This window comes from Bos grunniens, chromosome 5 (genome assembly GCF_055505025.1).
Source record: "Bos grunniens cultivar Pamir isolate PY7600 chromosome 5, Bosgru_T2T1.0, whole genome shotgun sequence".
In the NCBI taxonomy this organism is placed as follows: Eukaryota; Metazoa; Chordata; class Mammalia; order Artiodactyla; family Bovidae; genus Bos; species Bos grunniens.
This window is the reverse complement of record NC_141169.1, coordinates 61,201,094-61,227,009: the sequence shown is the minus strand read 5'-3', so window position 1 is coordinate 61,227,009 and position 25,916 is coordinate 61,201,094. Positions and strand designations below refer to the sequence as shown.

Here is a 25,916-nt window from a genome sequence, read left to right as displayed (position 1 = left end):
TAAGCCTTAATTAGCACACCAGGGGTGACTCCCCTGCTTAGCTCCCTTGTGTCTCTCATGGTTGCTGCGTGTGCTTAGATGAGATCATGTGTATAAAGTGTCAAGCACAGTAATGACATTGGGTTAAACTCATTATGTGATGTTTGACAAGAGAGAAAACACATGGGAAGGAAAACTGAGAAGTATTTACATTTAACAGCTTAGGATTCAGTGCTCCTAGACTTGTCCTGTAACTCAAGGATGCTTAGAAAGCGCTGAGTCTCAGTCCAGAGGGTTGAATGGTTAACACCAGGATTTTAGAAGTTCTGATAGACTGACATGGGAAAGAGACTTCTTCAGGCCCTCTAGGTTAGTTCTCATCCATCCTGCCTTCTCCAGAGACCAGCCCTGGCCATCTGCATAATACATATGCTGGTTACCATGTCCCCATCTTACATTCCTGTCCCTGGAAATTTTCACAATAACTTGGCCTTCACCCTGAAACAAAGCTCTCTTCTCAAAAGTTTCCCCACCCCAACTTGTTTATTTTCCATTCTAGAATTAAGTGCAAGGAGAAGAGAGACCACTGACGAGTCCAGAAGGACATCATTTTCGGAAGATTCTTCTCTGGGAAGAAGTAGCCAAGGTAACACTGGATCTTTGGCACTTCACCCACAAAAGTAAAGTCAGAGAAGGTGCCCATCTCAAAGTGGAGATGCAGGACCTATAAACTGAAAAACAGAGCCTAGTGTCCACATCACCCTTAATCCTGGGGAGCTAGGTGTTCTGTTTCTGTCTCTCCAGACATTATTACGAAACTCAGAGAGGTGGGGGAATGAATAGAACCGGCAGAGAAGTCAGGGGCAGAGGATCTTGTACAAGTTGTCCCTGGCTGACTAGCACATCCTCTGAGGTCCTTCTCAGCTGGGCCTCCTCATTCCTCTGGTTCAAGCCTGCCCTCTGGTGTTGGTGGACCAATTCCCAGGGCCCAACAATCCAGGCCAACAGCAACCAGGTGACTGTCATTGGCAGGTGACTCAGGGAAGTAACTGGGAAGACTGAGGAAGCTCTACCATGCTCATAATCAACTCTAAGGATACCTTCAGCCTCAACCCCTGCCCAACCCCTGCCCTGTAGTCATTCAACACACACAGGCAAGCTGACTTCCAGGGACTCTGTTTCTCCTTTATCCTGCTGCCAACCATCAGAGGTATTTAGTGGTAGGGGTAAAGCTCAACCATACAATTCGCCTGCCCAGAAACAACCCTGGCATAAGTGCACTTGGCCAACTGATTGAAAAGGTGGATTCTTTCAGAGTGTGAGGCCAATTTGGACCCAAATTATTTAAGACATACTACTTTGTCTGTTAGAGGATCTGGAGTAGGGTGCAGGGGAAGGGGGTGTAGAGGAAGTAGGTGGTGGGGTCCATATTTTCTTCTCTTTAAAATCTTGAATATAGGAGTCACTCAGTTTGAATAGCATCCCTTCCCAAGACATTTTTAGTAATATGTGTTCCAGTATTAGCTTAAAAATTTAAGATGCTCATTTACGGTGGTGCTACAATCCACTGGTTCTTTGTCCATTTTCTTTCCTTCCCCCACTCACCTTGGATATACTGGAGGAATACTATGTATCAGCAACTTTTCGAGACTCCAAGTACACAAAGATGAGTAAGATATAGTTCTGCATACTGCACTATACAAATACAATGTAATGGGACAAATGATACAGCAGTGATGGTGAGGGGTCTGGGGGCAAAAACCAAAAATGTGATCTCTCCCTAAGGCATTCAGAAAAGTCTTTAAGAGGAGGTGACATCTGAGCTGGATTTTGAAGAATAAGTGGGACTTTCCAGGTAGAGGGATCGGGGAGTGAGACCTGCTGTAGTTTCAAGACGGAATAGCAGGAAGGGCGGTTGGAAGCCACAAAAGCTCGGGCATGAGGAAGCATGACCTGGGGGCCAGTGGATGCAGAGATCCAAGACCAGTTGCCCACTTCTGAGTTTCAGACCATGGTCAGACCCAGACATTGGTAATAAATAAAGTCCACCATTTTTATATCTTGATCTTTTAAAATCTGTGATTAAAAATGTATATGATTAGGTAACAAGAGAACTGTGATTTATATTCACCATTTATGTCCCTGATTTGTGCCATGTTTTAGACAATAAAAACACCAAACAGCGATTTCTGATTTTATGCTTGGAACCAAAAGTCAGTAGAATAAAACAGCACCATTTTCTATATGACTGTTTCTAATAATTTTTTTTTAAGTAATGGGCATATCAGTACAGAAAAATGAATCCCGCTCACCAAATAGCAAGCACTCATTCCTAATTACATGTTCTTTTTACCTCCACCATCACCAATGATGTGGACTTCACCTGGACATTCTGAATAGCAAGATCACGCAGGAGGACCACTCCCAACCTAGAGGATAAGAAATCATCCTTATCAAAGTACAGTACATATTGATTACCTCTCTTGGAAATGGTGTATTTTTTTATAAGCAAATATCTCTTTTAGCCTTTCTTCAACATATGTGCCACGTATCCATACCCACCATAGGAGATGCTGGAGGTAGCGGTTGCCATTTCTATGTGCTCGGCAGGTGACCAAGTTCTCACAGGTCTTCCTGTATCCTTTGATGAGGGCCTACATCTGCTATTTGCAGAAACCACCCACACCCTGCCTCTTGGCTCTTTGCCTCTCAGAAGCCACTGCCCAGTTGTTTTTGATCTACTCTGCTGACTCATGTGTTTACAAATTTACCATGGCATTCAAAATTGCTGCTATAGGACTGCTGCTGCTGCTAAGCAGCTTCAGTCGTGTCCGACTCTGTGCGACCCCATAGACAGCAGCCCACCAGGCTACCACGTCCCTGGGATTCTCCAGGCAAAAATACTGGAGTGGGTTGCCATTTCCTTCTCCAGTGCATGAAAGTGAAAAGTGAAAGTGAAGTCGCTCAATTGTGTCTGACTCTTAGCGACCCCATGGACTGCAGCCTGCCAGGCTCCTCCATCCATGGTGTTTTCCAGGCAAGAGTACTGGAGTGGGGTGCCATTGCCTTCTCCACTATAGGACTAGAAAGCACTTTTTGTTTGTTTCTTCCCTTACTTGATTATTGACTCATTTATATTCATTATTTCAGAAAGTGGTAGTTCTCCACCCTAGCTACCCTGAAGTGAAGTGAAAGTTGCTCAGTCATGTCCGACTCTTTGCGACTCCATGGACTGTATAGTCCATGGAATTCTCCAGGCCAAAGTAATGGAGTGGGTAACCTTTCCCTTCTCCAGGGGATCTTCCCAACCCAGGGATCAAACCCAGGTCTCCCACATTGCGGGAAGATTCTCTACCAGTTGAGCCACAAGGGAAGCCCAACCATACTGGAGTGGGTAGCCTATCCCTTTTCCAGTGGATCTTCCTGACCCAGGAGTTGAACTGGGGTCTCCTGCATTGCAGGCAGATTCTTTACCAAATGAGCTATCAGGGAAGCCCCCAGCTACCCTAGAGGAGCTGTAAGAAAATATATTGATGTCCAGGATGGATACTTTGACCCCAAAGGAAGTATCTGGGCCAGCAGTGTATTATCCATGATAAAAGTCAACACTGTGCTCTGAATTTCAGGGGCCTCACGGTCATTCTACTTCTGTGGCATTTTAGAGTCACTGTTTTGTTGTGTTTTAATTACATTTTCACTTGGAGAGAATTATAGATTCACATGCGGTTAAAAGAAAAAATACAGAGAAGTCTCACTATACTTTACCCAGTTTCCCCCAATAGTAACAACTATTGCAAAATTGTAGTATAATAGCACGAACAGGATATTGACATCAGTACAGTCAAGATACAATCAAAAACAGAACATCATAAGGATTTTCCATGTTGAAGCACAAAGTAATACGCAGACGTCACATTCACTTTCTCAGAAAGTTCACTGCTTCTTAGTTTCTTTCATTTACTCAGCACGTATTTACTGAGTGCCCTATAGGGCCAGAATGAAAAAAAAGACAGTCTTTGCTCTCAACAAGCCTACTGTCTAGTGAGGAAGACAGACAAGGAGTTCGTCAGTTACATTATACCATGATGAGGCCATTGGAAGGACAATCAGGGTGCCTCAGGCCTGCAAAGGAAGGACTCTCAGCCCAGAGGAGAGGTGAGGGACTGGAGAAGCAAGGGCGGGATCAGTGGACACCCTCCAGATCAGATGGCATCTAAGCTGTGTCTGGTGAGAGGACGAGGGGTCAGTGAAGAGGGAGGGGCCTGCTGGCACAAGGGTGGCAGTGTTTGGGTCTGTTCAGAATGGCTGGGCTGCAGGGTGTAAATGGACAAGACTGGAGGGGTAACTAGGTATTGTCTCATGAGTAAGGAGGCAGTGGGGTCATCCCAAAGGTGTCTGTGTTTTGTTCCAAGTGCCCTGGGAGTCACTGAAGGTTTTAGCAAGAATGTGACAGAGGCTCAAATCAGATTTACATTTTAGAAAATTGGAGATGGTAGTATTTTAGAGAACAGAATGGACAGGGAAAAAACTGGATGTAGAGGAGCCAGTTAGGAACCTGTGGTCACAATTCATTAGATGAGAGATAATGAACTCCCCCAGCCAGACAGTGGCAGCTGGAACAAGAAGGAGAGGCTGTGGGACACATCAGGGAAATGCTACCTAGGGAATTCCCCCAATAAAAAGAGTGGCCACAGATAACTCCCAAATTTCTCATGTGGCAACTGGATGTGTGGTGTTGTCATTCAAAGGTATTAGGAACACAGCAAGGGGAGCAGGCCTGAGAGGAAAATAAGGAGTGTGATTTTGGATGCATTCATCTGAGCTCTCTATGGGACACCCAAGTGGATACTGATGTTCAGCTGGAAGCTGGACACTGAAGTCCAGAGCTCAAGACAGACAGAGATGCGGGAGTCGGTATGTTAGTAGTGGTTGAATCTATAAGAGAGGATCAGCCCCAGAGGATGGGTAGAAAGAGAGGGAAGAAGGCTGAGGAAACAGACTCAAAGAAAAGGAACCAAAAAGTAACATAGTATCAGAGAGGTGGGAGAAGACTGATTTGAAAATGATATTACTGAATCCACTAACAGTGGACTGAACTGTGGATGCTTCCCAAGTATCCCTTGACTTCTATGGCCCTCTCAATTTCCCTACAACATATTTCCCATTGCTAAAGGGCAGCTCCAAGCAGGTTATTTTGTCCCTTCAAACTCAGCATGAACAAAGCAAATGTTAATCTTGTCCTTGTGCTATGCTTAGTCGTTCAGTCGTGTCCGACTCTTTGTGATCCAAGGACTGTTAGCCTACCAGGTTCCTCTGTCCATGGGGATTCTCCAGGCAAGAATACTGGAGTGGGTTGCCCTGCCCTTCTCCAGGGGAACTTTCTGACTCAGGAATGGAACCTGGGTCTCCTGCATCGCGGCGGGGGCGGGGCGGGGGGCAGATTCTTTACTAGCTGAGCTACCAGGGAAGCCCAATCTTGTCCTTATCCTATCCTTAAAGCTGTTCTCCTTCCTGTTAGCATGACCTCCACTACTCCAGGTTTACTGACTACAAACGCTGAAGTCATCTGGTCTCTTCTCTTTGTGCCCCAGGAGCCCTTTCTATTCTTGGTTCCCATGAATTCTTTCTTTCCTGTGTCTCTAGATTCTCCTCCCAACCCCAACCACTGACTTGTTTTCCACCATCACTACAAACATTACTTACCTAGGTCACACCAACAGCTGCTTTACTCCTTCCTTAGCCCCTGCCCTTTTAACATTCCAATCATTTTCAATTTATCGTTCTTAAAGGATTCTTTCAGAGCCACCTTGCAAGCCACATAACTATTCTTTAAGTATGTATCTCATCACCCACCCCACTCCCCAACCAACATTTCCCCAGCCTGATCAGAAGATATTTTACAGATGCACCTCAAATAATTGGTACCACGTGGTACAACTCTTCCTTATGGTCTCTTTGTTTGCATATGTCACCCTTGTCTGGGAATGAATGATTTTCTTTTGCATACTTGTGGAATCCATGGATTCCTGCAATTCCCTAAAAGGCTCAATAGGCTATTGAAAAGAACTAGGTTACATTTAGGTTCCAAAAATAACTTAGTCATGAAAGCAAATCTGTTGATAGAAAATGGCTCAGAAATCAGGCATTTTCTTTTCCTTTTACAGCCAAACTGAGAGTATCAGTTCAGAAGACAGTTTGGAATTCTTTTTAGATGATGATATGGACTACGATCTGGTAACCGGACTATTTGTCTTGACTTAAATATTGTTTGATGAAAAGTATAGATGCTCGTTTCTTCTTTTGAAATTAAAATGTCCTGTTCCAAATATTCCACAACCTTTCAGAAGAAAATATGATTTTTTAAAATTTGTTTGCACCAGGTCTTAGTTGCAGCATGTGGGATCTTTAGTTGTGGCATGTGGGATCTAGTTCCCTGATCAGGGAACGAACCTGGGCCCTCTGCACTGGCAGCATGGAGCCTTAGCCACTGGACCACCAGGGAAATCCCCCCAAATATGATTTTGCTACTGTTCTCTAGTTGTATATATAGTTCATGTTTGTCATCAGACATTTAATGAAAAATAAATGTCAAGACTTCCCTGGCGGTTTAGTGGTTAAGACTCTACACTTCCACTGCAAGGGATGTGGGCTCCATCCTGGTTGGGGGAACTAAGATCCTGGATGCTGTGAGGCACAGCCAAAAGATTTTTTAAAAATTATAAGTAAATAAATGTGTCCTTTAGAAGGTAACAATTTAGGAGATATATATTATCTACAATCTTCCTGTGAACATAACCACCTTCTGATTATTTATCATTTTATTGGGGCTTGAGACATATTGGGTAGCTGGACTGTGAGATAAATTGAGCTTCAACAAAACAGTTCTTTGTGGCTACAGGTCTGATTGTGAACTAATCTCACCCTAAATACAACAACAGAAACTCACAGAAAAGGAACAAAACACTTAAAAGCATTAACTGTATACTACATATAACATACCTTATCCAAATCATTTTTGTGTGTGTGTGTGTGGAAAAAGCACAACTTATCATCTTAACTAGTAAGTATATGATCCTGCAGCGTTAACTATTAACATGCTGATGTAACAGACCATTGGAACTTTTTCATCTTGCACAATGGAAACTATACATCAACTGAACAACTCCCCTATGCCTACTCCCTCTAGCCCCTAGCAACCACATTCTACTTTATATTTCTAAGAGTTAGATTACTTTACATACCTTGTAAAAGTGGAAGCAGTATGTCTTTTCATGAGTGGCTTATTTCATTTAGTCTCATGTCCTTATGTTCTTCGGGTTCATCCATATTGTAGCAAATGACAGGGTTTCCTTATTTTTTAAGGATGGATAGACCACATTTTCTTTATCCATCCATCAGTCCATTGATGAACATTTAGGTTGCTTCCACTTCTTGCTACAGTAAATTTGATGAACGTGGGGATGCAAATATCCAAGTCATCTTGCTATAAATTAATTCAAAGTGATATAAACTTATACTTAAAATTTTAGAAAATAGAAAATTATTAAAATGTAGGGAGAAAATGACCTTCACTTAGTCCTCTGTCTTTTCTCATTCTACTTCTTCTCTCGTCTTTCCCTAGAAACTTGCCTTTCCTTTTTTCCTGCTTTTGCCTCCTCCTCTGCCCCATCCCTCTCCTTTTTCTTTTCCTCACTCTCTTCTTCCTTTTCACCTTCTCTAATAAACTTCATCTCCTCCCCAACACCAAAAGTGTTCTCTTCCCTAAGGCCAGCTCTCACATGGAAATAGGCTGTCGTCACTCTGCCCATTATCTCCCTTATAATCGGAACAGTATTCCTTTACCCCACTGTTTTTTCCTAGATAAATCACATATGCACAGGTAGCATGTTAAGTGAGTTAATTATATTCTTCATTATTGATTAGGAGCCTGAACTTTATTTCAAAGAACCTGAAGAGTTACTTCAAGTCCTCACAGAGCTGGAAGAGCAGAATCTTACTTTGGTACAATATTCCCAAGATGTAGATGAAAATCTTGAAGATGTAAATAAAAGAGAAAAAGTTATACAGGATAAAATGTAAGTCATAAAAAACAAGCAGACATTCTATTAACCAGTTTCTAATCAGAGACGAAGTCCACCTTCATTTATGCGTGGCCCTTCCTTGTGGTTTCCCTGGATTTAGGGAAGAATTTTTATTAATAATAGTTTACACTGCAGAATGGAAAAGTAGGAATTATATTTATACAGAATAGACTGGTTTTAGTTTTAGTCCCTAATTCCTTTCACTTGTCAAAATATTTTCCTAGCTAGCAAGAATAAAAGACAATATAGAAGGTTATAAAGAATCAAAATGTCACCTACTGCCTTACTCTTTGTTCAATGCAGTTTTACGCTGTCATCTGGCTGACCAAATCATGCTTTGGATGATGATGCTAATAAACTCATTTTCCTTGGCTGTGACTCTCAGCAAAAGTTTTTTCATGGCTTAAATATTGTATCATTTTATAATGTACATTATCAATATCAGGGCTATTATAAAAGGGACTTCTGTTGGGAAGGGGGCTGGATTTGATGACTCAAAAAATTCCTTTCTACTCTTAATACTTGTTGTAAAAATGTGCAGAACCTTTTTTGGAAGACTCATTTGCACCAGATGTCAATCTTTTAAAATAGTTGTCAAACTGCACTGAACTTTGGGACATATTAGAAGAATTTAAAACCATAATCTTATAGCCACCCAGTTAACTACTGTCTCCTTTTAATCCTTGTCTCCTCACTTCCAGTCCTCAGTATATGGTGCCCCCACCATGACACTATGATATGAGGGGATGGGGTGTGTATGGTTGGGCAGGAAAAGGGTATTTATATCTGAAGCTCTATGTAAGGAGTCAGGAGTCTCTACTTTTCCCAGTGGCTCCCCAGGTATTCTGATTATCAGTCAGGTTTGAGAACAGTGACATCCTAGGTCACCCAGCTTGGGTTTCCAATACCTCAATTCTACTGCTTTTTCTATTTGGGGGACTCAGGGGAGCCACAGAAGTAGAGGGGTGAGAAAATACTTCCCAATAGACGTTGAAAAGCATCTGTGCATTTATTTTTCTTATTTTAACCTGAAAAGTTGCAGGTACTTTGTCAATATCTTAAAATATAAACTTCTATTTGGCTTACTAGACATAGGATGTTGACACATGTTGAAGCTCCTGACTGATGATTTATTTCACTGAATCATAAATTACAGATAAGGGTCTCTTTCTTCTTTGCAATAGAAATACCAACATAGAGTTTCTTTTGGAACACAAGGCATTGCTCAAGGCCAACTGTGTAAGAGAAGAAGAAAAAGCAGCAGAGTTGGAATTAAGGTCCAGGCTATTTAGTTTTGGACAATATAACTCAGATGCTCAGGTAATCATTCTTTGCCTGCAGTAATTTTATTTTGGCTCATGGTAATAAGAATCTGCATTCCCTGTGTCTTAAGCATTGGAATAAGAGGATTAAAGCAAACCACAAGTCCCAGGTTGATGACAGAGGCTGAAAACCTGCTTGGAAATTACCTTGTCAATATGTATAGCCAACTTACACAGTAGATAGAAAACATTCAATTATCACTGGTACTCTCTTAAAAGGTTACCAAGTATGATGCTGAGATTTCCCCACCTATAAATACATTTGTTTTAGTCAGTATACACATGACTATACATAATGAAGTAGTTCACTGCTGTGATCATTTTGGTATTAATTTCAAGGGCACATAATGAAGACAGGAAGCACTGAATCAGCACTGAATGGAGTATCTTCCCAACACTGAGCTTGTAATAGGTTGTGGCCCCTTTGGGGTCTGCAGAGTTCTATCACCAGAGCACCTGTGACATAGACTAGTGTGCTTATCTCTTTGCATGCAGGTCTCTCCCAGCTGGATGCAAACCCTAGGGCAAGGCTTGTCTTACCCTTCTATTCAGCTCAGTTTAGCAACCTCATAAAGCAGGTGCTCCATAAATGTTTGTTGAATGAATGATCAGGCTAGTTTTAAGATCCACAATAAACTCCAGCTAGCATTGGTTTCTTTGTAAAATCTTGAATGAAATAAAAATTCCAAACTCGTATGTGAAACTAATATCACAATTATAGTTATGAACTTGACTTTCAAACAGTAGATTTAAAGGGACTCTTATCAGAAGATCACTGTGCTCCCTTACCCATATAAGCAGGCAGGGTTACAAAAACAAACCTGTTTATGGCTCCAGTCACAATCCACATTTCTTATGTGGTGTAACACCAAGGAAGGGAGGGATGGGGTTGTGCACTGCTAGAGCTGAAAGCTACCTTTCAGCTCTTCAATGCTGTCTTTTTTACACCTTAAAAAAAAATTGTGGTAAAAAATATACATATCATAAAATTGACCATTTAACCATTTCAAATGCACAATTCAGTGGCATTAATTATATTTGCAATGCTGCATAATCATCACCACTATTTATAGGACTTTTCCATCATCCCAAATAGAAACTCTGTACCCATTAAACAATAATTCCCTATTCTCCGACCAGCGTCTGTCTTGTTTAGTCACTACTCTTTTTGCGATCCCATGGACTGTAGCCTGCCAGGATCCTTTCTTTGTCCATACTTTCTTTCCCATGTAAGAATACTGGAGTGGGTTGCCATTTCCTTCTCCAGGAGATCTTCCCAACTCAGGGATTGAACCCACATCTCCCACATTGCAGGCAGACGCTTTAACCTCTGAGCCACCAGGGAAGCCAGTAATTAGAGTAGCAAGCACAAAAAAGGGAGTTCACATACTGCTGCTAGGAAATGCACTGGAGTGGGGAGAAAAAAGGATTTAAATGTTTATGTAGTGTCTACTTGAATGGGAATGATACACAAAAACATTCAAGCGTCCTACTAAATTATTTTATACCTAGACTGAAATATTTTTAAAGAAATAATCCAGGATGTTATTATAGTAATGCTCTATGTGCTGTGCTTAGTCGGTCAGTTGTGACTGACTCTTTGCGACCCCATGGATTGCAGCCCACCAGGCTCCTCTGTTCACTGGGATTCTCCATGCAAGAATACTAGAGAGGGCTGCCACGCCCTCCTCCAGGGGATCTTCCAGACCCAGGGATTGAACCCAGGTCTCCCACACTGTGGCGAGTTCTTTCCCTGAACCACCATGGAAGCCTGCTCTGACTATAAATTATGACATAAATTGACTGCTGCATTTTTTTTCACTGTTCTAATGTTGTATTAAAGTTTTTCTTTTAAAAAAGTATTTAGTAGAACATATTAATAAAAGCCTATTACAATATAGTAAAAGGGAATTTTACATTTATTGAATGAACAAGCAAACAGTAATGAGATGTTTTCTGCTCTCCTTTTCTTTTTAATCTCAGGAAAAACTGATAGACTCTCTTAGTAAAAAAATCAACCAAGTATACAAAGTCTGCATTGGAGATGCTGAGGTTGGAAGCCTCAACCCAGTTCAAAAGCTGGTAAAAGTAGAGTCTCGTCTGGTAGAATTGAGTGATCTCATTGACTCCATTCCTAAAGAAAATGTGGAGGCAATTGAGAGGATGAAACAGAAAGAACGACGGCAAAGGTACAGTCACTGTCTTATGATATACATATAATAAAACACTTAAACATTAGGCAAGTCTGTTATATGGCAAGTCTCATTATATGCCATATTGACACTAGAATCAAACTCAGATCTGCTGTCCTCATAGAGCTATTATTTAGTATGGAGATATATTCATCAATATTCTTAGGAAATAAATGTCATTACCAAGGATAAAATGAGCACTGTGAAGCAAAGAGTTCACCAGGGACAAATGACATAGTTTCAGATGGGCAAGGGGTCCCTCCAGTCTGAAAAAAAGTGAATTTTCAGAGTGAATATTCCCTACTTATAATATGCAAAGGATTATCATGTGGAAGGAGAATACTTGTGGTGAAAGGGTTTAAGACTAGAATTTCCTTAATTGGAAAACTACAGGGAGATTTAATCTGTGAAGGAACTGTTTGAAAGAGCTAGATAATGAGGGTTTTTCCTTGGTTCCTAACTGCCAACAGCTAAGTTTCCTTACCTGTAAAATGGCAATAATGACACTTATCTCATATGGTTGTTGTGAGGACTGAATTAAATAATCTATGTAGTAAAATATCATGTATGAAACGAGATGCCAGTCCAGGTTCGATGCACGATACTGGATGCTTGGGGCTGGTGCACTGGGACAACCCAGAGGGATGGTATGGGGAGGGAGGAGGGAGGAGGGTTCAGGGTGGGGAGCACATGTATACCTGTGGCGGATTCATTTTGATATTTGGCAAAACTAATACAATTATGTAAAGTTTAAAAATAAAATAAAATTAAAAAGAAAAATCTATGTAAAAGCACTAAAGCATGCTTGGCGTACAGTAAGTACTCTAATAGCAGACGTTCATATTAGATACTTTGTTATTGCTTACCACTTTACTGGGGTGTTGGGGATATTGTTCCACCCATATAAAAACAAAGACTAGAATATACTAAGGTGATCCTGATGGGATTTTGTTGAATATGAAGCACATTTTAAAGAAATTATGAGAAATCACTCCTTCCACAAGATGACCTTTCACTTACACTAAGAACATCTGCATTTTTTACAGTAGAAAATATATTCTGACTAAAGTGTAATTACTATTTCTAACTATTTCTAACAGTGAGATTAATATATGAATCTAGTCCCAATTATCATTTTGATCAAAAAAATTTTAGTGGATGTTTTCCCATGGTTCGGAGGCACCTAACATAATACCTAATTTTGCATAAAAAATGTTCAGTGAATGTTACATTGATAATTATATACATCCATAAAATAGTCACTTGGCAAGTGGTTATTCTGCAATAGGCAGTGGACTAGACAGTGTGCATATCTCATTTAATTTTATCCTCACAACAACTCTAAAGAGAACAAAGACAAATAGTATTTCTTGGCCTTAATTTGAGGATAACATTCAAAGAGATTTATTGGAAAATATATTTTTGTGGTTATCAATTGAACTATACACTTGTGACTTGTGTAGTTTTCTGCATGTTGTACTTCAATAAAAAGGTTTAAAAAGAGGGGAAAATAACTGGAAACTATCAATAATTCAAGTGGCCATCATATAGACTAATATAAAGTACTGAACTGTAAATGAAACGATGAGAGGGCTCTGTTGAGGTGCTTGTTTTGGACCAAGATCTGGGTAGATTTTGCTTCTTCCACAACAGTGACATGCACTTTCTTCCCATTTCAACATAAACAGGGTTTGTTGTTGAAATTTCACCTGAATATTCAAAATCCACAATTATGGGGGAAGATGAAGTATTATTTTCATTTAGCCTTAAAGGAGACTTAATAATATTTAGGTAATTCTTTATCAAATAGTATTGATGTAGATCTTTTTGACTGGGATTTATAGCTAGAACAATGTCTTCCTCTTTTGACAGGTTGCGTGAAGAGAAAATGAGAGAGAAACAGAAACACCAGGAGGAAAGGCTAAAAGCTGCCCTGGAAAGAGCAGTAGCACAACCAAAGAAAAAGAAGGTCTGTGTTTTATTGTTAATATTAATAGGTCCAGCTACATCAATGTGTGAGGGCTTCTGTAATGTAAAAACAAAATACCTAACTCGTCTCATTTATTCAGGTTAAACTTCAGTAAGTCCGCTGACAGTTCAACTGATCTCTCTGGTTCCTTGTTATTTTTAGAATAATTTAAACTATTGGGTCTACAGTTTTCCATTAAACTCACTTTTTAGTAAAAGAAACTTCTCCCTTGCCTCTTTAGCTCTGGGTACATGCAACTACAGAAATACAAAAATAATAGTGTATTATATATAATTGGAAGGGTCTTTTAATCCTCACATTGTGAAAATAATGAGATTTACAGCTGAAGTTAAAATAATTTACCCAGAGTCACTTCAGATTTAGCAGCAGAATCTAAGCAGAAGCCAAGGTTCTTCATATTTCAAGATTACCTGTTCAATAAGAAGTTCAGGATGGGGCAGTCTCCAAGTACATGTGGTCTATTACTCCCCCTGGGTATGAAGGGCCTTTTGTTTCTATATGCCTCTCTTCCTGCTCTGAGTTTGAGTCTGAAATCATATTGCAGGGAGGCAATTTCATAGTTATCTGCAGAATTAATGTGGACACTGATTCTAACCATAGTCATAGCTAACGCATATTATGCACCTCACAACCAGCCACTGAAGTACTTAAAAGTTGTGAAGTATGGTAACTGGTAACTGTTAATATGTACTATGTTAAAAAAGTAATGATTTTTATATAAATTAGTGTTTATTTTTTAAAAGGATCTGTACTTACCTAGTTCAACTCTGCCTATGAAGATCTGACTTGTCCTCTTCTTCCAAGAGATAATTAGCCAGTTAACACCCTGCTACATGTATAAATTATTTACTCAGCCCACCAAGTGACCAATAATGAGTTTTATGACCTTTGTATCCCCAATGCCTGGCACACAATGGACAGTCAATAAATGCTTACTGAGTTAACAGACTAAAAATGAGAATGCAAACTGAATCTGGAAGAAAACTGAAAAAAAAAAAAAATGCTGCTAAGTCAACAATATATGAAGACCTCTGAAAGAGGTTTTTACTCAGAACACTTCATTGCTGGCAATTTTCTCAGGCAGAAATTAGTAACAAAGGTTATCAAAGGAGATTGGTGCAGGGTGGGGAGGTGGAGGAAATCTGACGTTAGAAAAGGAATTCAAGGATTCTGGTCCTCTAAGGACATTTTTGTTGTTATAATGAAGGGGAGGACTGCCAGTGCTATTTAGTTCCCTGGAGCCAGGAACATCGAATATACTGCAATGCAGGGATGGTCACACACAGGGTTGCTGCCTCTTTTGAGACACAATGGAGATGTCCCATCAAATTTCATGTCCAACAAAATAGTTTTTTATCCTTTTAATTTACACACATTCAGATATAAAGGCAAAACAAAAATAAACAAAAGGGAGAGAAAAGATTCAAAGAGAAAAATTAGTATGACATAAGTTGAGTGTATGTCCCAGAGAGAATAAACAGGTATGATTCAGGGTGTCCCTAAGCCTCTCCTGGTTGGAATACCTCCAAAAGCCAACAGGATTGTGAGTGCTCAAGAAGATAATAGGTGGTTTTCTCAAGTTATTGTTTAACAGGATTTTAAATGCTAGTAACTGTTACTCAGCAGAGCAAAGTATCACTTCTAACCAGAGAAACTAGCTACTCCTCCTACTGGTGGTTACTGAGAAATGAAGTGTTGGCCTCAAACATGGCTTACCATATCTGAAACACATGACTTTATCTATACCCTCCCATTTCCCTGTAACACCTAACTGCTCTGTCTTCTGCATACCATGGTACTCCATTTGCTACTTAACTCTGCCTGCGTTTGGACATCCATTAGTCATCAATCTCTTTGTAACTGGATTATTTTAAACTATATTATTCTTTGGGAAAATCAAGTTAATAATTAGTATTCTGGGTTATACTTCAATAGATAATGGTTATGAAAAATATTATTTTTCTCTTTTGTTTCAGCAGGGAAGACAACTTATCTACCGTTCAAAACCTCCATCTGGTAACAAACATGAACTACTTTTAGTCAAGGATACAAGAACGAAATCCCTGGAGGAAGAGTATTTTTTCACTTGAACAGGAGCAGTAAGACATTTATTACCAGAATGCCTTAGGCATATTCTGTAGATTTTGCTTTTCAGTCATGGCAATATTCTGCCACACATACAGGCCTAACCAATTTCAGAAGACAGGCCCTTATTCTAAAAGACTCTTATGATTGGAAATGAGAGTTACATTATTTTGTTGAAGAATTTTATTATCCATATCCTAACCATTACTGTATACAGCTAAACATTTATTCCTTCTGTTGTCCCAGTTGGAGATACACATCCACAGCTACTTTGTTAGTGTAACTTTATGGCGAATGACCTTTTAAGAGCAATAATGGCATTCTGACAACCTGAGACTTTAAATAATTTTTTTCAACTGATCCACAGGAAAGTTCATAATATACGTTTTATCACCATGAGGTATACATTTTAACAATGTACAGCTCTAAAACACTGATTTTGAGGAGTTTAAAACTTAAAACCACTAGATTATGTGGTCTGAACATAACCAACCTTGAGACTGATTTCTAATTCACGTTAAGGTGTTCTGTTCAGAAAATTTAATTCTCTTAAGTGAACAAACCATATGCCTTTAGCCTACATTTGATTTCACAATTTCTGTTGTGTTCTATACTCAAAACTATTTTAATTTTCAGGTGGTGTTTCAATTTTAGCTGTAATGTATGTATCATTTAGCGTACGCTGATATAGTGTTAACATGTAATTTATTGACTACTGAGTAAAATAACACAATCTATATGAATTCTAAGAAAATATTTAACTTTATATATGTCAAAAGTGGCTCAAAAATAACTTTAAAAGGTCTCGGTTAATATACAATTTCAAGGGCTGAAATTCACTTTCACAAACATTTATAAAGCATATAAATACATTTCTCTCATAGGAAAAAAAAATACAGCACTGGGTTTACATGAAAACAAACTTGAATAAAGTTGGGTGGCTTTTAAAGTATTAGTTCTGTGAATAATCTTTGAACTGTTTCATCTGAATATGCAAGTAAGTATCTGAATATGAATAGCCGCTCACAGTCAAACTGAAAACCAAACAGATTTTTATTGTATACAAATATATATAAAAAATTCCCCCCCAAAGATGCTATTCTCTCATTTCCCCATCTTCTTCTTCTTCTTCAACACCCCTGATATAAAGGACATTATTACACCTGTAAACAGAAAGACACCATTTTGTTGTTTCAACAAGAACCCATGTAAGATCTGAATTATTACTATTACTAGATTTTTTTCATTACAAAAATATTAATGCTAAAGTTACAACACATCATTTCTCTTTTAAAAAAATTTACCTTTGGTTGTTATAGAGCACACGGTATTACTTTTATACAATGTGGTTGTAAAAATGACTAGAATTTAGAGGTGTGAAGCTAGTTCTAGAAAGTAAGTATAATACAAATACCTAACAGCAGACAGACCCACCCAAAAATCAAGTTCTTGCAACTAAAACCACTGAAAAAGGCACAGTTAAGAGCTACAAAGTTTAATAGCCACACTAGGAAAACCTTAAGAATGAACAGCTCCGAAGTATTTAAATCTGCTTTGACAAGTTTAACAATTTCAAGACTCTCGAAGTCTAGCTGTAGCATATTATTCTAAATTAATAGTAGTTAGAAAAAAACATAAGTCTGAGATTGAGGCACCAATAGTTCATTTAAACATGTATTTCTAATGCTCATCACCAACTCCTTATATATACTACTGACATTGTTACCTTATTAAAACTTCACCCAGATGTCCAGACAATGCTCCATCTATGTATTCTTCTGTGTTTGCAAGCTTTAAATAAGAAGAAAATGTATTATCATACCAGAGGAAAACAGTATTATATACCTAATACTGGTGAGAGAACTTATTAACCGAGACCTTTCTGTACCAATGATGTACATTTATCTACAATAATTAGATTAGCTTTCCAATACTACTGTAGTCCTTTTTGGTTTCATGTAAAACATTAAGTAAAGTTAACATTGATGGATGTGGAACTAATATATAATAAAGCTTGTTTCAACACAATTTTTAAAATCTCTCAGTAATGTATATTTCTTTCTATTAAACATTAACATGTTAGGAAGTCTCCAATTTATGAATAAGCTTGAATAATTCTGAAGAACTAGACAGTAACTTTTCTTGGACTAACAACATTGTATCAATCATACTGAGGATCCCGATGGGTATAAAAGCTATGATTAAAATGCCAAATACTCTTATATTATTCAACAACCAAACTAAAGAAATGAATAAGGATTTTTAAAAAATAATGTGCTAACAAACAGGAAAAAAAAAGTTCTTAAGAGGTTAAGTAATTAAGAGTGACCCTTATGGTTACTTTAGAGAACTCTATTATTTCTAACTTTACATCAAAATGTTTAGCTTTCCTTCTACATATAGTTAATAAACTTTACTTGTGAATTAAAATCACAATCAGTGCTACTGGGACTCAGAAAAGAAATGAACAGGAAAGGAAACAGGCAAATTTCCATCACTAACTAGGTAAGTGGGCAAAGGGAAAGAAAAACAGGGCTTAGAACGGATGTTAGATAAAGTAATTAAAACATGTTAATGAATTAATAATGCTACTGGATACTATTCCTTCTCCTAGACAACAAAAATAATCTCGTAGAGGATATGGTTTTGCCTGAAATTACTGCCGACAATTAGTTTTGTATGCAAAAGATCAACCAGCTTTTTTTTTTTGAAGTGATTATTTGCAGCAGTTGTTCACCAACATTTAACTGGTTTCTAAATTATACAATGATGCTTCAAAGGCCTTCTACGACATTTTTTTTTTTTAGTTGAATTACAGCTGATTTACATTACTGGGCTAGTTTTGAGTGTACAGCAAGATGATTCAGTTACGTTTTTCAGATTCTTTTCCGTTATAGGTTACAAGATACAGGGTAGTTTTAGTTCCCTGTGCTACACATGAAATCCTTGTTTATCTATTTTACATATAGTAGTGTGTATCTGTTAATCCCAAATTCCCAATTTATCCCTCTCCATCCTTCCCTTTAGTAACCAAAGATGTTTTCCATGTCTCTGAGTCTGTTATGTAAACATGTTCATTTGTATCATTTTTTTAGATTCTACATTTTCCTCTTTAAGACTTAACCCTGGGGTGCATGTATTTTTTTGAATTAGTTTTCTCTGGATATATGCCCAGGAGTGGGAATACTGGATCATATGTTAACTCTATATTTTAGCTTTTTAAGGACCCTCCATACTATTCTCTATAGAAGATGTACCAATTTACATACTGACCAACAGTGTAGGAAGCTTCCCTTTTCTCTACACCCTCTCCAGCACTTATCATTTGTAGACTTTTAAATGATGGCCTTTCTGACCGGTGTGAGGTGATACCTCATTGTAGTTCTGATTTGCATTTCTCTAATAATTAGTGATGCTGAGTATCTTTTCATGTGCCTGTTAGCCATCTGTATGTTTTCTCTGGAGAAATGTCTAGGTCTTCTGCCCATTTTTTTTTTTTTTATATTGAGCTGTATGAGCTGTTTGTATATTATCATATTTTAATTAAATCCAAAAGTCTTACTATCACTTAAAAGGCGTTCCATGACTACCACTCCAACTTCTCTATCATACTTCCCTTATTAACTCTGCCCTGGCCTTCTTGCCAAGCCTTGAACAGAAAAAGCATGTTTCTGTTACATAGCCTTTGCAATTTGCTGTTCCCTCAAATTGGGATGCTCTTTCCCAAGAAAGGGCTTCCCTGACAGCTCAGTTGAGAAAGAATCCACCTGCAATGTAGGAGATCTCAGTTCGATTCCTGGATCGGGAAGATCTGCTGGAAAAAGAATAGGCTACCCACTACAGTATCTTGAGCTTCCCTTGTGGCTCAGCTGGTAAAGAATCCATCTGCAATGTGGGTAAACCTGGGTTCGATCCCTGGGTTGGGAAGATCCCTTGGAGAAGGGAAAGGCCACCCATTCCAGTATCTTGGCTAAGAGAATTCCATGGCCTATAGTCCATGGGGTCACAAAGAGTTGGACACGACCGAGTGATTTTCACTTTCACCAGATATTCTTCACTCACTCAGTCAATTCTGGTCTCTGCTTAAATTTACTTTCTCAGAGAGGCTTTCCCTGGCTATCCCTTCTAATACTGTACACTCTTTCACTCCATTCCATTTCTGCTTTCCTCTTCTTCAAAGCATCTACCATTACCTGATATCACACTATAAAACCATCTTCCATCACTAAAGCATAAACTTCTTGAGCACAGCAACTTTTGTTCACCGGTATATTCCGTGCCAGTGAACAAACTCAAAAAAGCATCACCAATGTGGTTAGTTACTCAGAGATACTAACTCTTGCTGGCTCATTAGAAAGCTACATTACTTCTAAAACCAAATATTTGGTGGGTTATTTTTTTTATTCCCTTCTTTTAATGAGATATCATTCTTATACCATAAAATTCGCTTCAAGTGTACAAGTTGGTGATGTTTAGTATATTCACAAACTTGTGTAATTAATCACCACTATGTCTAGAACATTTTTAGCACAATGGGTATAGTCTTCAAATTTTTCTATAGCCCTGGCAAACGATTACTGCTTAGATAATTTTCCAGGAACTCTGGGCACCTGAGCATGGTCTGTTCAGGTGGTAAACTCTAAAGTAAGGAAAATCTCAGCTTTGAGCCTATAAGTGCACCTATTAGTATTCACCTAAAAACATAACCAGTATAGAATACACGGAGTCATGATTGACCACCTATCTAGGTTCCCTTTAAAATTCATTCATCAGTCATTAATCAGTCACATAAATACCTGTGCTTCAGGAAAATATAACCTCAAATATTTTCTTCAAAAAAGTGGCTGAAAACTACTAGAATTAAGCAACAAAAATTTAAAAATGGCCAAAGGACATGAATAGGCATTTTCCGCAAGATATGTAAATAACCAGTAAGCACATAAATAGGTCTCAACATCACTAATCATTAAGGAGATGCAAATCAAAACAATGAGATACTACTTCACATTATTAGATGACTATTATTATAAAAACAGAAAACAAGTGTTGGTGATATTAAGAAATTGGATCCCTCATACATTGCTGGTGGAATGTAAAATGGTGCAGCTGCTATGGAAAACAGTCTGGCAGTTCCTCAAAAAATTAAAGAATCACTGTACCATCCAGCAATTCCACTTCTGGATATAAGACACAAAAAGACTGAAAGTAGAGACCCTTAACTGATTCATGTGCACCTATGTTCACTGCATTATTCACAAATAGTCAAAAGGTGGAAACAATTCAAATATTCAACAACAGAAGAATGAGTAAAATGAGGTATGTACAGTCAACCCTTGAACAATACAGGTTTGAACTGCATGGACAAGTTGATGCAGAACCACGATATGGAGAACCAACTATGGACTCCAAGCATCTGTGGAGTTCAGCACAGTAGGCAGGTCCTGGAACCAACGCCCCAAGGATACTAAGGGACTGCTACACACAACGGAACATTACTTCAACCATAAAAAGGGCTGAAATTCTGATACATGCTACAACATGGATGGACCCTGGAAACACCATGCTGAATGAACTAAGCCCAACACGAAAGGACAAATATTTTAAGATTCCACTCATATGAGGTACCTCGAATAAAGACAAAAAGAATAGTGTTTACCAGGAGGCAGAGGGAATGGCGAGTTCTTGTTTGATGGGCATAGAGTTTCACTTTGGGATGATGAAAAAGCTCTTGAAATGGATAATGGTGATGGATGCACAAAAGTGTGAATGTAGTTAATGCCACTGAGTTGCACACTTCAAAATGATTAAAATGGTAAATTTTACATTATACATTTTAAAATCACAATTAAACACAAAGTATAAAGCCTGGCTGAAACATTTACAGTAGCCAATTTAACAGACACATAGTCAGTTCATCACCGTCTGTTTTCTCCCTCAAGAATTGCTTTTATCAAATTACTTTGATGTTATACATTTAGCATTTATCAAAAGACTTCACTTGAAAAGTTTCTCTCAGAGCTAAGTGCTGCAAAAATTTGTGCTTTTTCTGTACACTCTAGTGTATTTGTCTTATGGCACTGTGAACCAAATGTCTGAGCTCTTCTTACTTGTAAACACTAGGAGTGAAATCTGTGCCCAATCTCACATGTAGTGATCACAGTTACAGCATCCTTCCTGGCCTTGACTTTATTCCTGAATTTTATGTTTGTCAGTTATACGAATTATATCTTTGTAAGTCACACTAAACCTCTGAGGAGTCAGGGGAAGAAAAATAAATACAACTTAATGATCTTTATAACTCTTCAGCTCACCTGCATGTTCATATAGCCATCTACAGACACCAGGTAGCCCTTGTACTCCATTCCCCATTTAAGCTTCACCATTACTGGCTTTCCTGTTAATCCGTTGAGGAAAGGTTTGGGGTTGAGGGGCAAACTCTGCATAAAGAACAACAAAAAAAAGAACCCAATTTGATTAATTCTCTTCTTTATTAAACCATCAATACTATATGGTGTCCAAATGAAGCAAACTCTTGATTTCCTTTCATTTTATTACATAATTTTCACTTCTGTTGAAGAGCTTCAGAGAAATTAAAATACCTAGTCAGCCAATTTCATCTTCAACCCATTAAAACTTACAGAAGTATTCACTGTCGACTTAAGAAACACTGAATACCTAATATACATCACTCACTGTCCCAAGGCCACAAAAAAACAAAGGTAAAGGAAAAAAAAAAAAGGAAAAAAAAAAAAAAGGAAAAGGAAAAAGAGCAGCTGATAGTCCCTGTTCTCATGAAGCCCACAGTGGGAGGGTCAAAACATACAAACAGACAATTATTTTGCAATGTAGTAAGAGGATATATGCTGCGTACAAGGATACCAAACAATCTCAGGTTAAAAACAAAGGGAGGATTGCCTGAAATAAGTAGTGCCTTTGTTTTAAAGGATGAGAGGTATTTCCAGAGGGAAAAGGGCAGATCTAGGCAGGCTGGGCTACCTATGTAAAAGGAGGGAATAGTGAATCAATAAGGTGATCTCTGGGACATAGGAGTTAGTTCTGTGTGAGGCCACAGGAGGAGGCAGGGGGCAGATCATGCTCCACAGCTTTTCACTTAGAATTCCAGGAGATAGGATTGGCTCTTCTTTGACTTGCAGGGTCTCCTACCTATAGGCAATCCCTAAACTTGTTTATTCAGCAAACCAATAGTATTCCCAGTCAATTCAGACTTTATTTCCTTTCCTCATCTGCTCACTCATCAGCTCAAAGAAGGAAAAGAACCAAGAAACCTGGCTACTGAACTCCTCTAGAATAAACATATCCGGAGTGATCTCAGGTGGGTCTCCAATTTTCACTCTTGTCTTTCTCCAACTTACCAGCCACAAGGCAAGTATTACTTTTATCTTATCTCTGCTTCAAATGCTTCAATGGCTTCCCAATGCACTTGGGAGTTGAATCCAGAATCCCTCATAAGGCCTAAGAAGTCTTGCCCGACCCTATTATCTCAGAACCTCTATCCTTGCAAGCGGCTGCAGTCTGCTCTCAATTCTTTCAACTGGTCAGGTTTTCCTCTCGGCCCTAGGGCCTGTGCTCCTGATCCCTGAGCTGGGCCTTCATACACTTCTTCCTGCTCTTTAAGGAGCTGTATTCTCATAACGCTTAGGTTTCAGGTTAAATCCCTCCTCCAAGAGATGCACACCGTAACCACTCTTCTAACGTACCATGGCAGGCCTTCACAGCACCCTGTTTGCGCCCTTCTCAGCACTTAACATTACTTGAAAGTACACATTTATCGTTATTTGATTAATGTCTTTCTCCCATACCGACTGAGTTAACCTAGAGCATGGTCCGCATCAATACTTTTCACCCTATATTCCAAGCACCTAGAACTTTACCTGGCCCAGGCCCTGGCAGGTAGCAGGCGCTCAGTAAACATTTGCTAAATGAACAAATTTACTTGAGAATACTCAAAGGCTGGGCTCAGTATTCCAAAGGGCTGTCGGGCCTCTCAACATCACTGGACGAAACAGGATTTTGGAGTGTGTAAAGTGGAACGTGAAAAGTCGCTTTATCTTTACCCCAACCCCGGGCCCCAGGCAGCAAGAACACCTCAGGCTCGGATTCAAACGAAGAGGAAGGAGGCAGGAGCACTCCTAGGGAGGGAAAGACAGGGCTTCGGAAGGAGGGCGCGCCTCAGACAACCAGGGCGGGGAGAAAGGGGCCGGCCACCGGGCCCGCGGCGCCTCACGCGGATGAATGGGAAACGCGCGAAACAACCACCAGGCCCGGCAAGTCTCCCTCTCTCTCACGCGCAACTCTGGTCGTTCTCTTTCTCCTTACCATCGCGACTGCTGCTGCGGTAGTGGGGAAATGCTGCAGGATACTCGCCGCCGACGCAACTCTCGTGCGACCCTCGGGACTGAAGTAACCACACAGGCCTTTAAGAGAAATGGCCGCCAAATAACAGCATGACCTTTCACCTCAGACTGCCGCTCTTCTGGCTTCTGTGATTGGGCTCAAAGAGATGCATGCTGATTGGAGGAAGTGGGTGGCCTGTCTCCGGGCAACCACAGGAGCCAACGGGTGCGTACCTTCCTGGTAGCGCGCGGCCATTGGAAAACGAGCTACTTCGCTCTGCCGGAAGAATGAGTACCTGCGACGCAGCATAGGCAGTGAGATGCTCGTCTTCCTCAAGGGTTTGTTGCGTACCCTGTAGAGGGATCGTGATTTCTCGCCAGCTTGGCTAGTGGGGGTTTCCTTAGTGGCTCAGACGGTAAAGAGCCTGCCTGCAGTGCGGGAGATCCTGGTTCCATCCCCGGTTTGGGAAGATCCTCTGCAGAAGGAAATGGCAACCCACTCCAGTATTCTTGCCTGGAAAATCCCATGGACGGAGCAGCCTGGCGGGCTACAGTCCATGGGGTCGCAAAGAGTCTGACACGACTGAGGGACTTCACGTTCTACTTTCTACTTCTAGCTATTGGGGGTTTCCTTAGTCCTTGTACACTTGGGAGAACGAGTTTGGGTCTCTGGAGTTAGAAGCAAGACTGGATAGACTTAAGGGAGCTGAAACTCACAGAAGATCAAGTACAGAATATATTTCAGATGAAGTCTAGAATATGGCGTGGTGGTCTTCCTGCCCATCTCTTTCTTCTGCCTTGTGGACAGAGGTCCGCAACGGTCTTTATACTGCATTTATATTTGAGGTGGAGGATATTCATGCTATCGCGGATTAATCCTTTTAATGTACAATGGAATTGTTGTGTCATATGGTAATTCTGTACTTGAATTTTTGTACCGGACTGCTTTCCACAATGCCTGCACCATTTTATGTCCCCACTAGCAATGTATGAGATTTCTAACTTCTCCACTATCTCACCAACACTTACCGTTAAAAAAAAAAATCATAGTTATCCCATGTGCTAAGTCACTTCGGTTGTGTCCAACTCTTGCGACCCCAAGGACAGTAGCCCTAGATTCTTTTATACATGGGATTTTCCAGGCAAGAATACTGGAGTGGGTTGCTGTTTTCCTTCTCCAATAGTTACCATAGTAATCCTAATCCTAATAAACCATCTCATTGTGGCTTTGATTTGCATTTCCCTAAAACAGTGGAAACAGTGTCAGACTTTATCTTTTTGGGCTCCAAAATCACTGCAGATGGTGACTGCAGCCATGAAATTAAAAGACACTTACTCCTTGGAAGAAAAGTTATGACCAACCTAGATAGCACATTGAAAAGCAGATACATTACTTTGCCAACAAAGGTGCGTTTAGTCAAGGCTGTGGTTTTTCCAGTGGTCATATATGGATGTGAGAGTTGGACTGTGAAGAAAGCTGAGCGCTGAATAATTGATGCTTTTGAACTGTGGTGTTGGAGAAGACTCTTGACTTGCAGACCCTTGGACTGCAAGGAGATCCAACCAGTCCATTCTGAAGGAGATCAGCCCTGGTTGTTCCTTGGAAGGAATGATGCTAAAGCTGAAACTCTAGTACTTTGGCTGCCTCATGCGAAGAGTTGACTCATTGGAAAAGACTCTGATTCTGGGAGGTATTGGGGGCAGGAGGAAAAGGGGATGACAGAGGATAAGATGGCTGGATGGCATCACCGACTCGATGGACGTGAGTTTGAGTGAACTCCGGGAGTTGGTGATGGACAGGGAGGCCTGGCATGCTGCGACTCATGGGGTCGCAAAGAGTCGGACACGACTGAGCGACTGAACTGAACTGAACTGAATGTCTAATGATGTTGAGCATCTTTTCATGTGCTTAT

The 25,916-nt window shown here is 39.7% G+C and overlaps 3 protein-coding genes across 4 annotated transcripts in view; 1 reads left to right on the top strand and 2 right to left on the bottom strand.

The window, feature by feature from the left end:
- AMDHD1 (amidohydrolase domain containing 1) overlaps window positions 1–7,462 on the bottom strand; it is a 38,565-nt gene extending 31,103 nt beyond the window's left edge. For both annotated transcript variants that reach the window (XR_015163942.1, XM_086400798.1), the window contains exon 1: window positions 7,221–7,462. Coding sequence is in view for 1 of the 2 variants with exons in the window: in XM_086400798.1 (XP_086256924.1) it covers window positions 7,221–7,252 (32 nt within the window). In the remaining variant the exon portion in view is untranslated. The remainder of the gene's footprint in view (window positions 1–7,220) is intronic.
- CCDC38 (coiled-coil domain containing 38) overlaps window positions 1–17,677 on the top strand; it is a 28,813-nt gene extending 11,136 nt beyond the window's left edge. Inside the window, exons 8-15 of the mRNA XM_086400810.1 lie at window positions 539–625; window positions 2,380–2,437; window positions 6,144–6,213; window positions 7,903–8,054; window positions 9,245–9,380; window positions 11,366–11,571; window positions 13,447–13,543; window positions 15,544–17,677. Of these exons, the coding sequence (XP_086256936.1) occupies window positions 539–625; window positions 2,380–2,437; window positions 6,144–6,213; window positions 7,903–8,054; window positions 9,245–9,380; window positions 11,366–11,571; window positions 13,447–13,543; window positions 15,544–15,654 (917 nt within the window). The 3' untranslated portion in view covers window positions 15,655–17,677. The remainder of the gene's footprint in view (window positions 1–538; window positions 626–2,379; window positions 2,438–6,143; window positions 6,214–7,902; window positions 8,055–9,244; window positions 9,381–11,365; window positions 11,572–13,446; window positions 13,544–15,543) is intronic.
- Window positions 16,685–24,115, bottom strand: SNRPF (small nuclear ribonucleoprotein polypeptide F). Its single transcript, XM_086400809.1, has 4 exons — window positions 23,987–24,115; window positions 21,961–22,086; window positions 17,376–17,440; window positions 16,685–16,812 (listed from the first exon to the last, which is right to left on the bottom strand). The coding sequence occupies exons 1-4, from the start codon at window positions 23,987–23,989 to the stop codon at window positions 16,746–16,748; spliced, it is 261 nt and encodes an 86-aa protein (XP_086256935.1). The 5' UTR covers window positions 23,990–24,115; the 3' UTR covers window positions 16,685–16,745.
- Window positions 24,116–25,916: the final 1,801 nt, after the last annotated feature.